Source organism: Hippocampus zosterae, chromosome 16 (assembly GCF_025434085.1).
Source record: "Hippocampus zosterae strain Florida chromosome 16, ASM2543408v3, whole genome shotgun sequence".
NCBI lineage: Eukaryota > Metazoa > Chordata > Actinopteri > Syngnathiformes > Syngnathidae > Hippocampus > Hippocampus zosterae.
In genome coordinates, this window is record NC_067466.1 from 6503649 (window position 1) to 6520995 (window position 17347).

Consider the following 17347-nt stretch of genomic DNA (forward strand, 5'->3'; position numbering starts at 1 on the left):
TCACTTAAAAGATTTACATATATGACAGTTTATCTTCCTGGACTTGAAAATCACACCTTGGTTTGTCATTAGATGTCAGCATTTTTGTGTTTCTCCGCTGCACATGCTTACGCTTTGACTTGGCTGTCGAGATGAGAGTAGACTCAAGCATATGCTAATGGCTGCACATTGAACTGTTAAAGGTTTCATTTAACCCCAACTGCATTGCTTAAAGGAGATGATGATGTGTAGTGAGGCAGAAAGAGGAGGAAGAGTGGGGGAAGAAGGCTCATATGGAGTCGGCTTGTGTTATGCTTACAGATTCATATCAATTCATTCTGGTTCACCATGCAGAAACAACATTTTTTTTGGAGGCACTTAAGGCTCTGGTGAAGCGCTGGCCAAGATAGCGTTTGTTGGGTTATATTACAAGATTTTCAAATGCTTGCGGTGTTGATTGTGTTATCTAGAAAATGTGTGAAATGTACAGAAAGCGGAACATGAAAGTAATAGGATAAAGTGGCAATGCAACAACACAAAATATATGTTCTGGAAACGAATTGGAATGATCATCACTGTTGCACTTCTTAAATTAGAAAGCAGATTTTTGTTTCATGGTTGGTCATCTCTTCAATTCTGATTGCAAAATTGATCCGGATGTTAGATTTGTTCAGGTTTTGCTAATATTGACAATCTTATTAGAACTGTTTGTATCGGCCCCAAAAAGTGAAGTTTTATGATTGCAAGTTAAATTTTTATTACGATATATAGGATAACACTAAATTCCTAAGTTTAACCCATCATACAATTGGTGTCTTCTATTTAACCCTTTCGGGGACAGCGGTTACTACAGTGGATAGCTTATCACAGGGGTCGGCAACCCAAAATGTTGAAAGAGCCATATAGAAAAAAAAAAAAGAAAAAACAACAACAAATATGTCTGAAGCCGCAAAAAAATAAAAGCCTTCTATAAAACTTACAATGAAGGAAACACATGTATGTATGTATGTAGGAGACTTGACTGTCTCAGAATTGTTTATGTTATCCATTCCTTTGTTGTGTGTTCACAAACGCCCCAAATTTATTTTTGTAATTTACTCACTTGATTTTTTTTAATTCACTTTTCTTAGTGTCAGTGAAGTGATCATTAATTTCTGTTTTTCGGAGGCTGTCTTTGAACGCCTCTCGAGTCGACCGAGAAGAGAGAAGGCACGGAGTCGGACGCAGATGTGTCTGTTTGTCGAGACTGTTAAAAGCATAAATAAAGTGTACGTTTAAAAAAAACTACACCACAGCTCTCCTTTTTCGGAGCTGCAACATGTATTATATCTATTTGAGCCATATGAGCCTACTATTAAAACCTTTTTGCATTTTCAAACATTTTTTATGAAGCTCCAGGGAGCCACTAGATGTTGTTAAACAGCTGCATGCGACTCTGGAGCCGCGTGTTGCCGACCCCCGGCTTATCATGTTAGCAGGTTACAGGGTGCATGAATGGGTTAAACACTAAAACACATACAGTCCGTTTTTTTAATTGTATTTTTTAACATTAACATACATCTATATTCTTAATTTTGTACCAATTAGAAAGACTAGACGAAAATAGCAATTTCTTTCCCCGTGGCTGATGCTGAAATATTCACCATATCATACTGATTAGCATTCACAATCTGGCTCGGTTTTGTGGCCGGAAAACGTGCTACATTTTCAAACATTCTGGCAAATGTTTCATTTTAGTGTTGCCAGCCCCCCAGCGCCATTTCGCTTCAGTCTCCGCTCTATCAGGCCGAGCCCAGAAGTGATTATGCTAATTACTGTTTGATCAGATGATTAAATTATAATTTGATTAATCCGGGGCACTAAGCGCTCTGAATATGTTGATGTGTATTTTGCCTGCCTGTGTTTGCTGAGCCTCGAACAGGATGTCTTAAACACAGCAGCCAGAGGAAGAAGAGGGGAAGGTGGAATCGCAAGCAACCTGAATGGAAAAAAAAAAAGGTTTTGCACTGCTCTGTGTGCATCTTTAGTGTAGCGCTAATGCAGACCACTGCAATATTGTAAGCCTTTGCTTGTTACTCTCATTCTCAGTTGACTGCTTTTCTTTCAGGGTAATTTATAATAGTGCCGCAGAGACAGCTGGTTGTAAAAGCCCCCCCGAATTGATTTGGTTTTAAAATGCTTTGGCCACCATCGATCTGCAACACTGCAAATCACAAATTTTAAGACGTGTGTAATTTTAAAAGTGCGGTGATGTTTCATATTATTCATCTTGTTATATGTATGTTGTTAGTCGTATATCATGAAGCGCTTTTGACGTTTTAATTTTGACCGGTCAGAATCGATTCTTTTCAAATGTGTCGGGATTCAAATTTCCTAACGTTGCAGTGGTCTCACCGTTGAGGAAAATGGTGGACTGTCGTGCAGGGGAGAGGGAGGAGGGAGACCCACCGAGTGCATGTGTGTGTGGCGTATTTTTTTATGAAGCACAAGAGGATTGCTGCACGTGCGGGGTAGGAGTGTCTAGTCATCTGACCCACAATCCCATTTAACCTCAGGACTTTGATTTGCCCTCCACTGTCAGCTGCCATCTTATTCCACCTCTTTGTGTCGCTTGCGTGAATCGCAATTTCCGAACCAGCATTAAAAAATGCATGCCGAATTGAACGGCATTTCAAATGCAAGAGCAATATTGGCAAAAACCTAGGCTGATAACCTCAAGTATTGTGAGCAATATACCAAATTTGTCCCAACGAAAACCGTCCCATGTTTTCCGCAGTGGATGTGACGAATGAACAACTCAAGGTAGCCATTGGGGATACAATCCAATGAATATCATAGCTTGAAGAAATGTGTCAACACAGATTAACCAAATTTCGATATTTTATGTGATAAAATGTTTTGTTTTTTATTACAAGTGTTCATTTATAGCGGCCCTGTGTTCCAGTGGTTAGCGCGTCAACCTCACAGTGCACTCCCTGTGTGGAGTTTGCATGTTGCCTGGGTGGTTTTTTCCCGGGTACTCCGGTTTCCTCCCACATTCCAAAAACATGCATGGCAGGCTGATTGAACACTCAAAATTGTCCCTCGGTGTGAGTGTGAGCGCGGATTGTTGTTCGTTTCTGTGTGCCCTGCGTTTGGCTGGCAACCGTTTCAGGGTGTGTCCCCGCCTACCCGCCTGAAGACAACTGGGATAGGCGCCAGCACTCCCCGCGACCCTTGTGAGGTTAAAGCGGTTCAGATAGATGGATGGATGGATGTGTATTACTTCATAACCTCGGACAAGGAGAATGAACATTATAGTGTGTGTGTGTGTTGTTTTAGAGGCTTGGTGTTAACCCTTTCAGGTCACTACAGTGGACAGCTTACCATGTTATCAGGTTACAGGATGCATTAAAGGGTTAACGCACACATTTTAATGAAGATTTAGACAGGCCTCCCGATAAAGGCTGCAATTTGTCTGACGGTGTTTGCTTTATGCTTGAAATGCTATCGAAAACGTGATGTGAGGGATTGATGAAAACGTGATTTAGTTAGCACTTTCGGTGGGAAAAAGTGCTGCCAAGTCGCGAACTGCAATCTGCTGTTCAATGTATTTCATAGGGTCGATGCAGTGCTCCAACATGAACCCTTTCATGTAACATGACAACATGATAAGCTGTCCGCTGGAGTGACCGCTATCTCTGAAAGGTTTAAGATGTTCTTTACGCTGTTCCTCATTCAATTCATCTGATTCATCCCTTTGTGCTGGGTTTAATGTCCCCATCTCAGCCACTTTTAGATCCACTTCCATCCCTCAATCATTTTCTCTCTAACCAGAAGAATTTCAATGTAAGAGACCTACAGCCATTCGGTTGAACTAAAACAAAGTCGCTTGTGTGGCAGTGATTGACCTCCGATTTAGAAGAAGGTTGGCCAAGAAAATTAAAGAGCTGGTCCTTTGATACTCATGGAATTGAGCTTCTCCATCACGTGATTGCCATCATGATTTTTGTTGTGATTTGGAATGAGATTAAATGTATGTCCCACAAGGCTGTATAATGCTGATTCTCCTCAGATGAATTAATGGCATGTTACCGATATCTCATGGGATTCTTTTCCCCCCGTGTGTCCTCTCTGGTTGCACCTTTCTACATATGGCATCACTATGATCTTATTTACTCACTCACAGTTTATCCTCTTCAATCTTGAGTCATCATTTCATTTCTCTGCCCTCCTCTGCCCGAGATGATTTGTAGTATTTGCCCCCTTCCACCTTGGTGATAAAACTCATTAAAGTCCCCAGTACGTAGGAACTCTCTCGTCTCCCATTACCGCTAGTAGAGATGAGCATTCACGTGCATCAACTAGTCCACTTGATGATGACTCTCGTCTCGCCCTCTGGAGAGTTGACATTAGAGGAGACTATCAGTGGTTTTACATCGCATCTGCATGGCACCGAGCGCGCTACTCAACAATTATTCATGAGGGCAAATTGGGAGCCGATGATTTGGGAGTGAGGAGTCCCTGTTCTGTGATGTGTACATCTCAGCTCACCACATTTCACTTTACTTGATATTCTGTAAGGCCTTAGGGCAGAAACGGAGGGGGTGGCAGTTGTGAGTCTGGGGCCGTCTGAAAGGGGGCTGCCGGGGTCGATGCGGATGCTTGCTCACTGTCATCATGAGCCTGCCCTGTCCTCCACCCGATCAACCACCCCTCCTCTTTTTCAGACCCCAACCCCCATTCTGCCCTGCCTAGGCGGTATCTGCCGTAATTACCTGCATTGCCTGCCACGAGCTGTCAGTATGGCTCAGTGCTTGTTTCCTGCAGTGAGGTAGCCCTTAATGTCTTGATGCCCTCAGCACCACAGATAAGTCCGACCCGCTCAGGTCCGCGCTAGCTAGCCGAGCTGTAACGTTTAAAAATATTGAGGCTGGGTGGAGATGTGATCGAACCATGAGAGGAACACTGTCAAACATTCAGGGCAGTATGAAATAAAATGAACCACCATTTACTGTTGATGAATTTGCTGAGGTAAACACAGGCCGAGCAAAAAGCCCCCAACACGTCAGTCCGTCTCATGCAAGGGCCTATTTATGTTGTGTGTTAGTGGGAGCTGTATTGATTGGACATTTACCTAAATAAATTGCCTGTGAGATTTGGAAGGAGCCACTGATGGGCATAGTCAGAGTGAAGGTTTTCAGCACACACAATTCAGGGAAGATTTAAAAAAAAGCACAGTGCTTATTTATACTTTGACAAAAAATTGAACAAATTGTGCTTTTATACCAGGGAGGTCCTGTGTCTATAAAAGGAATCATTATAATGTCTACAAAAATGTTGTCGCACATTTGAAACACTCTCATCAAATATTCTGTAAGCTAACGTTGTCACGCGAAACTAGCACCATCACAGGGTGCATTGACTCGTGCGCCTGTCAACCAAGGACACATCAGCCTGTGTGTTCGTGGGCTCCACGACATGGACGCCCCCCCCCCCCCCATCCCCACCCCCACATCCTTATGACACGCCCGTGTGCACTCTCCTTGACCAAAGTGTGTCTGGCGCCCTTGAGCTCCAAATGAAATTGTACCGGCACCACAATGGGTGGACTGCTTTGGAAATCAACAACAACAGTGCACATGCAGATCTTCAGAGTGACCCCCCCCATCTAATAAGTGCTGACATGTGGCATTTCCACAAACACTCATACATTAAGTAAGAATTGATCATTAAAAGTTTACCTCACTTTGGGCCCTCTGGACCCTATAAACCAAAAACACACAGACATTTGGGTCTGCATGAAATCTTTATTGTTTTGTACGACACTGTGCGATGCTTCACTGGAGTGTCGGTCAGACACACTTCAATTGTTTCAGAAGCTGAACTGAAACAGAGCTGATGCCCTTTGCTCCGCCAACAAGTAGACATTTTTTGAGCTGTGAGTTCATTGAATATTTAAATAATGCTCAACATTTAACATTTACTGAATGAACGAAACTCTCAGAGCATTCGAGAATACACAAGGACCGTTGAGTCATGGACAGCTGGCCTGACTTCCTGTTTAAACATGTTTTGTTTTGCTCCTGTATCCTTGCGTAAAGGTGGGGCAAGTCTAAAAGTGAGAAACAGGGTCAGAGGACCATGAAGGAGAGTTGGGGGTGCAACAGTCAAAGTTTTGGATGAACAAAACCAATTAGGGAGAACAAGGGACGAATGCATTAACCCTTTCAGGGACAGCAGTTACTACAGTGGATGGCCTATCATGGTGTCAGGTTACAGGTTATCATTTTTGGTGCATGAAAGGGTTAAAATGAGGTTGTGTGAGACACCTATGAGCATACTTTGACCTCTTGCCAAGGCTTTTCTTTCTCTTTTAATAGTGGCCTGTGTGCGACTGTCTGAGTGCTTTTCAGCTTTTCCGCCTCCCCACTCAACCCGTTCCCGCACTATTTTCTTGGCATTGCACTGAAAAATAAATGTAGTCGTACTGTATCTCTCTGAAGCATTGCGATCTTAAAGGGCTGTGTGTCCATCACGCTTTCTCATCTGAAGAAATCAACCACCCAGAAATGAGTGGTGGTCTCAATATTTTATGACTTGGCGCACAGAGGACGGAGACAAAAGCAGTTATGCAGCAGCCGTTCTTCCTCATTCATCTACCTTCTCAAAAAACATGCCAAACTTAAACTGGATGACAACCGTCCGGGAAGATCAAGTCTTTGCTTATCGTGATGGTCCATTTAAATCCTGCTTGTGTAATACTGACTAAATATCATAAAGAATATTTAACTTCCGGTATTGAAACAACTGTAAATGTCTTTTTTTCCCTTTTTTTTGGTAAAGGGTTTCCCGAGCTTTGTTGAGCCACAGTACCCAACCCATTTTACATGAGATAAATCTCACAACCAAAAGAAGAAAAAAAAACACAAAATGTGATATGATGTCAGTCTGCTCACAAATGTACTTAGTTTAATTGGGCTGTTTAATTTAACACAAATCTGATAGCAGATAGATACATTTTTGTTGTACAGTGACAGCGCTGCATCGGGGCTAGAAGGTGAATATCCCCATTAGAAATTTGTGTAGCCCCAGTTAAATTCACTTCCAGCCCCGTTAAACTGGATCTGTGACTTCTATAGCCGTCAATGTGGATAAGCCCTTTCCGATGTATTGGTCCAGCACTCCTGTAGCCCAGAGAGACAAAAAAAACCATTCTGGAGCTGTGCGTGGTGTACCCACAGCCATCTAATAGGAGGGCGTTTAATTATTCTGACTTTCACTGTATGTCTCTGACATAGATGAATGACCAAAATTATGTCTTTGCAATTAATAAAACAAATATTTTTTGGACAACTTAAGTGAAATTAGTTAAGCTACAACTTAATTTTTTTATTTATACATGTCGCAAAGCATTGCGGGATGCCTAGCATCCACTTTATTGAGTAACATTTTGTAAAACAGTGTTCGGGATGACGTGTTTATTATTAAAGTCCCTGTCAAGTGAAAATAAAACTCTCTTTTAAATTTGAAACACCACTGCGAAGAGTGAAAGCCTGACAAATACAAATGACAATATAAAAATCACCAACTATGTTAAATGAGGCTTTAAAATTATGACAAATCGAGCCCTTCTACATGCTCTCCATTGCTGCGGGTGTTTTCCGCTGAATGTACTGAAAACACGCCTCGCTCGACTCTTACTTGTCACCTCATGTTGCGAGTTTGTTCAATTGTCTGTAGTGTGAACCACAGGCTAAATAACGCGTTCCCTAAAACGTCTCCGTTATAAGGACCCAAACATGAACGAGTGAGGCGGTGACTTCTTGGACGACCCCAATGCCAGTTTGCTGGGTAGAGAGCTAGCAAGCTACAAGGGGGCACAAATTCCCCATGTAATCAGCAACATTTATCAGGTCATGCCTTGGCGGAATAGAAATTCATTGCCGTTCTGTATGGCTGCACGTATCTCCCATACCAGAAGTGACTGGAACAGGACGCTGAACACAGTATCGCTGAAAATTAAAAAGAGCATGATTAAACCAATGGTATGTAAATTACATGGCAATTACAATTACAAGTACAAGTGTCTGCTATCACCCTAAATCACAGGTGTCAAATTCAAGGCCCAGCGGCCAGAGCCGACATATTTTTTATGTGACCGTGCGGAGCTCTTCCACTGTTCCATGGCCAGGGTGAAAGCCACAGCACTCCTCCTGAATCTGATATGTAACTTTCCTGACCAGTGGACCTTACCAGGAAGACTTGGATGTGGAATCGCCCTGAAGATGGAACACACCCTCTAAAAAAGTGGGACCACCACCTATGCTTGCCAATCAAGAAACATTGTCCCCAGTGTCCATGTGAACTTGCAGAGGCATGTCAACCAAGACAGCCCCAGAAATATCAATTTCCAGCGTTTAGGACCAACATGCCTTCACCCACAGTGCCCTACCACTGTGGAGCTTTCCAGCTCTCTCTGCGACTTCAACCCCAGGGAAAGGAATGCTCCCCTCTGAGTCCATATAGACTCTGCTTCCTTTTGAAACTTGGTTTCAATAGATTTGAGAAAGTCTTAAAGTCTCCCCCCAGTGACAACGACAAGGTCAGCAGTGCCGCATTCCACTGTTGATAATGTACTGCCTACACTTCCGGATACAACAGATTGTGGACCATAATCCATCAGGAAGTCATTCCGTCAAACTCCTCCCATGTTCAAGTTTTTGCCTCTGCTCCCCACCTCCAAGGACTTCACAAATGGTGGGACCTACAGTTTGATGCAGAGGCACAAACAACACTCAGGACCTGTCCTCAGAAGTTGAGGGCACCAAGCCGGTGAGCAATAAGTCGATCCCTACTCGCTCGGTACCTCTCATCAGGGTAACTCCAGTGGATGAGAGTCTTTCACCTCTCAAGAGGACGTGCACCACAGCTCAAACTGTGTGTCAAGGAAAGCCCATCTATATCTCGAACTTCTCAACTTTGCACACCAGCTCAGGCTCCTTCCCTGCCAGAGAGGTGACATTCCATGTAATGAGAGTCTGCTTCTGTAGCTGGGGATCAAGTGTAAGGTCCCAAAATTTGGCCACCACCAAGTTCACGTTGCAACAGACCACCTTGGACCCTTGCAAAGGTGGCACAGCAATAGGAAGGGTTGTCCCATGTCACCTCTTTGGGTTAGGTCTTACGGTTGTAGGCTCTGCCACCAGGTGTTTGCCATTAAACCCCACCTCCAGGCCTGGCTTCAGAGGCTTCTATCCTGCATCTGGGCAAAGAGAAACAAGGTCCATTAATTTTAATCCATTAAACGTAGTCATCATAGGAGGTTTCTGAGCCGTGCTTTGTCTGATCCCTCACCTCTGACCTGTTTGTCCTGGGTGACCCTACCAGGGGCATAAAGCCCCAGACAACTTATCTCCTAGGATCATTGGAACACACAAACCCCTCAACCCGGATTAGGTGATGGCACTTTATTTAAATGACTAATTTTTGACGGGACAAAACTATTGTCAATTTTCTCAAATACTTGTAATGTAAGACCACAAGTCTGTCTCTTCACTCAAACCCCCAATCAGTGCACATTGTATAGGTACCGTAATTAATATTAACTTAATGCTTTTACTCAGCAAGTAAGACTAATTCCCCCAAGATGATTGGGAACATGGCTCTGCAGCCCTTTTTTGCCATCTCTTACTTAAGATCTGACAGTGTTGTAGCCGTGAACAAATACAACAATTTACTATTTAACACCTGAAGGACAGGCCCTCTGAGTACCGCATGTGTGAAGTGAGTGCAGCTCCAAATGTGCTGAGACATGTGTTCGCCCCGGTGTTTGTTTGTCATAACAGGTTGAGCGACTAGTGGGTGGAAGTGGCATGTGATTTGAGTATGCTCATTAGGAATTTATGAAGCGCTAAAATGTTTGGTCTCCAGGGAGGGGGGATTGGCAGCTGTCGCACAGGCAAGCAGACGGGAAGGCGGGTGGCCCGATGACAGGAGAAAAGAAGCTACACAAACGTAGAAACTGGAGAAAAAAATATCGTACAAATGTTCGGGTTTATGCTACAGTAATAATTATTTGACAATAAAGGTGTATCCAATCCAATCCAATCTAAAATAGTACTCTTTAGAGCAGACTTCCCCGAGGACTAACTGTTAATAGGGGAAAAAGTTGTGACTGATTTGTTTAAGAACGCTTAACAGCTGTGTTGGTTCAAGGAAGTTGTCATTATGAATCAGTGATTGGGTGTTCCATTTCGATCTATTGATTTACAAAGCAATAATGAATTCCTGGACATACCTCTTAACTTACTTACCAACCAAGAAACCAATCAAATAACACTATGAAATAAATAATATTCAATCAAATTTTCTTGAACCTAAGCCTTTCGCCAGTACTCCATTTTAGTTGATAGGGGTGTGTCCGGGACTTTTTTTTTCTGAGGGAAGGTTTCCAGATAGGGCACAGACTGCAGAAGGGTGGAATAGAATTTTATGTTCTGTGCATGTACAAGTCTTGATCATACGGCCAGACCGAAAACAAAACAAAACATAATGCATCCTTGGTATTGTTCAGGGGGCCGGGCAAAACGTGGAGGCAGGCCAAATCCAGCCCGTAGGCCTTAGTGTGGGGACCATTGGTAAATACAGTGGATATAAAAAGTCTACATATCTGTCTTAAAGCCAAGCGTTGTGAAATAAGAAATATATTATCATATGAACATGAATGCCAGTCAGTGTTATTAAACCTTCTGGAAAATTGTCAGGAAAGCGCATTAAAACTACTGGACTTTAGTTGGGGTTAATTAGAGGCACTTAACACAGTAGCAGATGTGTGGTGACTTTCATGTAATGAGTTTGAAAATGTAATTGGGTAAGGACGGCACGGTGGTTGACTGGTTAGGACCGAAGTTTGATACCTGTGTCATGTACACACTCCTGCAAGCGTTGTCCATTGCAGTAAGCAAGGGTAAAATAAAGAAATATAAATGCACTGTCAGGATAGCAATATTCACATGCTATTAATAAACGTTCTTCAGTTCTGTGTCTTTTGAAGTTGTAGCTGTTGCAGCGCTTCAAAATGTTACTGTGCAAAGTAAAGCCTTTGAAGGGATTTTCTAACATTTTCTTTTTCCAATGTCATTTTCTGCAGTTTTCTCTGAAGATCTACGTTCCAGCTTATATTTTGTCAATGCATCTGTGCAAGAGGTAGTGTTTGCCAGCACCACAGGGACGTCGGTGCCCTGTCCCGCAGCAGGTGTGCCACCTGTCTCACTGCGCTGGTATCTGGCCACCGGTGAGGAGATCTATGATGTGCCAGGGATCCGCCATGTGCACTCCAATGGCACCCTACAGATCTTCCACATTCCCCCTTCCAGTTTCAGCAAACTCATCCACGACAACACCTACTATTGCACAGCGGAGAACCCCTCAGGGAGAATCAGGAGCCAAGATGTCCACATTAAGGCTGGTTAGTATCTCTTTTCTTTTTATTTCTTTTTTTTTTTTAAATGCCAACTCTGATCTCTAAGATTTGTTAGCAAAAAAACTAAACTCTAAATATCGCATATTCCAATTGGACCTTATAGGGTCCAACCTTCGAATGTCCAGCCAAATGTAAATACAAAACACAGCTGTTGACCTTGACAAATGTTCTAGAATATGAAGTACAGTGTATTATCTATATATATATATTGCGCGTCGTCCCGCACGCGGTCTGTCCTTCCGTCTGTCCCTTTTCAAAACGTACCTACTTCACCGCGCTGCTGCGCGCCGCCACTGCGCCGCCACTGCGCCGCTCAGGCAGTGGCTCACTACGATCGCGCGGGCATCTTAGCGAAAAAATGTTGTCTACCCACAAGCATTGCATTGAAATTGTTAGTTATTTAGTAGAGCTAAACATCTCTTTATTTTCGCGATAAGCAATGAAGATGAACAAAAAGTTGAACCAAGCAACAACACTTTTGTGGGCCGAAGGCCCACCTTACCAGCCTTCCGCAGGAACTAGCTGATGAGCCGCCCGCAGGGCGGCGAACCACCACCTTACCAGCCTTCCGCAGGAACTAGCTGATGAGCCGCCCGGAGGGCGGCGAACCAGCTAGTAGTTGATAAGATGAGAGCTATCGAGTGTACAGAAATTTATTTAATTTTTTTTTAGGTAGCCTACAAAGTAAGTTAAAACTGAGACGATATAAGGGCATATTGTAACATCATGAAGAACAGGTGTGATAATACAATACAATACAATACATCCTGATTTATATAGCGCTTCCACAACAGCTGCAGCTGTAACGAAGCGCTTAACAAAACAGTTAACACTAAGTAAAATAATAAACACAACACATAACATAAAACATGGACAGTCGTGCAAACCTAACCGCTCTTACTTCATCCACTTTGTTGTGAGGACAGCCAAAAAAAAATGCCACAGCAAAACTATAAGTTAGATCACAGGTGTCAAAGTCAAGGCCCGGGGGGCCAGATCCGGCCCGCCACATCATTTTATGTGGCCCACAGGAGCAAATCATGTGTGTCAACTTTCATGATCCATGCTGAAATCATTACCGAAATGTCAAATTGTCATGGGTAGTAAATTACACTGACATTTTACATTGGCACTCCAAGGGAAGCCATAACTCCGAAGTGGCCAGCGACAAAAAATGAGTTTGACACCGTTGATTTAGATCATCTTTGAGAACTGTATTTTTTGGGCTATAAATCGCAGTTTCTTTTCATATTTTGGCTGGTCCTGTGACTTATACATAGGTGCTACTGGTATATTTTAAAATTAGAGCTCGGACCCGTAACCAAAATCCTTGATCGTGTTGACGACATTGGACAACTTTCCAGTTGGTTTTGTGATTCCACATCTAACTACAGTTTTGTTGATTTATTTTTTTGTTTAAAATGGCGTACACTTACAAGAACACAACTACCAGTTCTTGTTCTTTTTCTTTTCTTGATCACGTCCACATACTGTGCATCGATTCAAAGCATGTCAAAGTCTGAAATGGCTGACTCTGTTGTTTTCAGGAATTCGATATTATATTGGAATTTTCTCTTTGTACCCCCTTACTAGTCCTACGGGAGCCCTACACTGTTCGGGTGGAGGACCAGAAAGCCATGAGAGGCAATGTGGCCGTCTTCAAGTGCATTATCCCTGCCTCAGTGGAGGCCTACATCACTGTTGTGTCCTGGGAGAAAGACACAATGTCAATTAATGCTGAAAGTAAGTCACATTCCTTTTGTAACAGCTGTTCGGGATGTCTGAGAGTGACCTTTATACTCCAGTTTGATCCTGTGGCCCGCTTGAAGATTTTTGGCTGTCGGTTATGACAGCAGCGATGTGTGCTGTTTCGGTTTACTGTGTAAATTTCATTCTCAAAATGAGGAGTAGCTTCGGTTGAAGTCATTAGCCAGGCGGCGTCTTTGTCTGTGTTTGCAATTCCGTCTGACCCAAGGACAGCGAAGTCTTGACTATAATTCCTCTGCCATCCTTCCACAAGCACACGGGCTGCCAGCCATGTCACTTAGTCTCAGTGTATTGACCCAATTCTCTGGCTGATAGAAAGCACCGCGGCACTCCGATCATTCGAATCACTTAAATGGAGCGCTCGCCTATGTGATTGTTTCCCAACCCTGGGGGGCAAATTCATTTTATGTGGGGCATTTAGCAAGCTCAATAGACGCAAGTTAATGCCATTTTGCTTTTAGATGGAGGGCAAATGCTTTTGAGAGACTTTTTGTTGTTGTTGTGTTGTTTTGGTTGTTGTTGGTGGTGTTGGTGATATTGCCAGTCGTCAAACTCCATTACAGTGAAATCTATAGCACTTTCATAATTGCCCATGAGTGGATTTTCAATAGCATGTTTCTGATACAGGACAAGGGAAGGGTCTTATTGCTGCTGCCGCATTGACGAAATCGACAGTTTTTTTTTTTTTTTAATTGCTCCTCATTTATTATTTATCAGTTTTGCAATATGTTACATGTATTTGTAATTTAGACTTCTGAATCTTTGGGGTTGTGTTTTTGCCCCATCAAGACCAAGTTTTGAGCAGACAAAAAAAAATCATCACATTTGTAGCCATCAGACATGTAATTGTTGTCAGAAAAATAATCCAACTACCAATCCATTGCGCTTCTCCACGCTAAATAATAGAAGACGGAAGCCAATGAATCCATGAGCAAATGGTCTTTATTCACGTCTCACTGCGCGCATCCCACCATTCTCATCGTACTGTGGTACACACACATTTTAAGTGCACTTTGTGTGTGTTTTTTTTTATGTGTCCGTGTCTGCTGCTCTGTCTGCACACCGTAACAAACAGCCCAGCACAAACATCTTGTCAACTCTTCACTTTAATTTACCATGTTAATAAATAAAATAATATTAATACTTCAACTGAAAACAAAAACGCTTTTTAAAAATATTACTTTTCTCTCTTGGACATGAATAATTGACTTTGGCTTTTGAGTTTGGAAAATGTAGCATGATGCGCATGTATGTTTTCCAACTCTCACTGGACTTAGACCATTTGGAGTTGTTGCAGGATTGACTAACTAGCCACTAAGAACACTCGGGACCGTTACAAGAACGAAAGAAGTGGAAGTGCATTGTACAGTCGGGGGGCCGTAATAGGCTGTTTTATATACTTCTCTTTTGAGTAAACCAAAGGAGCAGAGAAACATAAAGACAACCCGTTTTTTCTTTATTTGGTGATAGGTGCTTATTTTTGTTTTTATATTGGCCCCCTACTGTGTATATGCTGGACCCTCAACAATCAAAACATAACCTGTTCCAGTTCTGTTAATGTTCTGCTTGACAGTCACATTTTTCAGTTTTGTCATCATGAAAGGTAGAGATAATGTTTCAAAAATATATTAGCATGTCAAATTGTCCTGCCTCCCCGGTGGTCGACTGCTTAGCCTGAGCATGTCGTGGACTAAGCGCAGAGGTCGTGGGTTCGATCCCAGCTCCGGCCTTCCTGTGTGGAGTTTGCGTGTTCTCGCTGTTCCTGCGTGGGGTTTCTCCGGGTTTCCTCCCACATTCGAAAAACAAGCAGGCTTACTCTAAATTGTCCCTTGGTGTGAGTGCGGATGGTTGTTTGTCTCTGTGTACTCTGCGATTGGCTGGCAACCAGTTCAGGGTGTCCCCCGCCTACTGCCCGAAGACAGCTGGGATAGGCTCCTGCACGCCCGGCATTCCTTGTTAGGATAAGCAGATTAGAAAAATGGATGGATGGATGGATGGATAATTGTCCTGCTTTTCTTGAATATAAATTTAGCAATATTATCCCAGCCTCTGTGTGCACCTCATTCGTTCTCTGCTTGTTCCTGTTTAGTGGCACATTCACGTTTTGTTCATATGTTTTATAGGCAATACTGTTTTTACATGGGAAAAGCATTCCATTCAAAAACAAGATTGTCCAAATTATAGTATGAAGTCGACCTCCGGCTAAACCGCCAGTAGTCATTGTTATGTTACTGGTATACAGAGAAGAGTTACAGATACGGCTTTGACATTGTTACTTCATTACAACAAAAGAAATATATAAATAAAACTTTCATATCACTGGAGGCTATATCCATGCATGTTCAAATCGACATTGAATTTATATGACAGATAGTGTGTGGTATCGGCATGGTAAATCATGAGATTAGCATTTGTATCGCAATGGTTGGCAATGGTTCATGGGGGCAGTGTCAAGAAGGATTAACTGTCCGTTTTCAGTGTCTCGCGGTGCCATGGCTGGCAAGATAGACACGGGCGTGGAATTCTGCAGCGCTCGTTGTTTTGTTTCTGGTTTATTTCTAGAGCAACGTAAAATCCGCTGTGACGTATGCCGCGTTAATCTCGCGAGAAAAAATGTAATCACGTTAAAATTCATTTCAATTAATGCCGATAAAAACACGCTAAACTAACTCTTTTTTATATATATATATATATATATATATATATATATATATATATATATATATATATATATATATATATATATATATATATATATAACCATCATATATAACTTACCACTGAGCTATATATATATATATATATATAGCTCAGTGGTAAGTCATCGGTTTGGCATACGGGAGACGGTGGTTCGAATCCCGCTTGGGGCAAAAAAATTAGCACTAGCACGTAACACCATCCAGTGTGGGTCCTTGGGCAAGATCCTTCACGCTAATGCCTACCTCATACAATGATGAAAGACAATAAAACGAATGACATGCCGGCTCAGACGTCGCCCGGCCAAACAAGGTCTGTGTCAAGTGTTGGGGAACCAGAGCACCGTGATGAAAAATGGGCTACTGGAACAAAGCGGAAATGGGCGAGATGCAATAACATGGCTCTGTTGGATGCTACTACTCAAGCAACCCTAGTCAGAGGGGTTACATGCAGAGAATGTGGGCTAAATGGTTACTTCGAAACCCACAGTCACATCTAGTAGCTCAGTGTTCCAACATCCACAAACGGCAACTGGTGTCTCAACTTGAGATTGATGAGGTACAACGCAGGTTCCATGGTGAAGGGCCCCAGCCTGCCAGATCAGAGGAGGAGGTCATACCAGAGATTGGGAGGCAAGCCCCAATGAATGCAGATGATGAGATGGGGAGGCCAGCCCCAATGAATGAAATGCTGAGCGAGGCAGCAACTGACCTGATAGCTAAGATCATGGCGAGAATGAAAGCTGGGCAACCTAGAAACCGATTACAACGGCTATGTGAAGTACCACCTTGTGCTGTCACAACTTGAGATTGATGAGGTACAACGCAGGTTACATGGTGCAGCGCCCCAGCCTGTCAGATCAGAGGAGGAGGTCATACCAGAGATTGGGAGGTAAGCCCCAATGAATGAAATGCTGAGCGAGGCAGCAACTGACCTGAAAGCTAAGATCATGGTCATGATCGCTTCAGCATCAGTGAACCTTGAGATGCTTGGCTATAAGAGCAACCATGAGATACGTTACCCACCATGGAAAAGACGGTTGGAGGGTAGGATCGAAAAGATGTGATTAAATTGACGGAGGCCCAGAGAGGTGTGATGAAAAGGCCGACACCCGAGACGTACATCCAGATGACCAAACTTGAAGCACTCGAAACTGCCAAACAAAGGCTCCAAGCCTTGTCCAGCCGCCTAAAGCGGTACACGAAAGAGAATGAGGCCAGACGAATAAACAGGTGTTACATACAGGAAAGAGTCTCAGATATGAAGAACTGGACAGCGACACTGTCCAGAGAACTGGACACTACTGGCTAAAGAAACTCACAGCACTCCAGGAGCGCCTAGCAGCACAAATGAACCAGATTGAGGGATGGGACTCACCAAATGGCTCGTCCTGCGTCTACTTAACATGCCCCGTAGCCTAAGATAAGTGGACACATGGAT

At 43.0% G+C, this 17347-nt stretch overlaps 1 protein-coding gene across 4 annotated transcripts in view; it reads left to right on the forward strand.

The window, feature by feature from the left end:
- dscama (Down syndrome cell adhesion molecule a) overlaps positions 1-17347 on the forward strand; it is a 105355-nt gene that overhangs the window by 7575 nt on the left and 80433 nt on the right. For all 4 annotated transcript variants that reach the window (XM_052047723.1, XM_052047722.1, XM_052047721.1 and 1 more), the window contains exons 2-3: positions 11111-11428; positions 13037-13186. In XM_052047723.1, coding sequence (XP_051903683.1) covers positions 11111-11428; positions 13037-13186 — 468 coding nt within the window. The remainder of the gene's footprint in view (positions 1-11110; positions 11429-13036; positions 13187-17347) is intronic.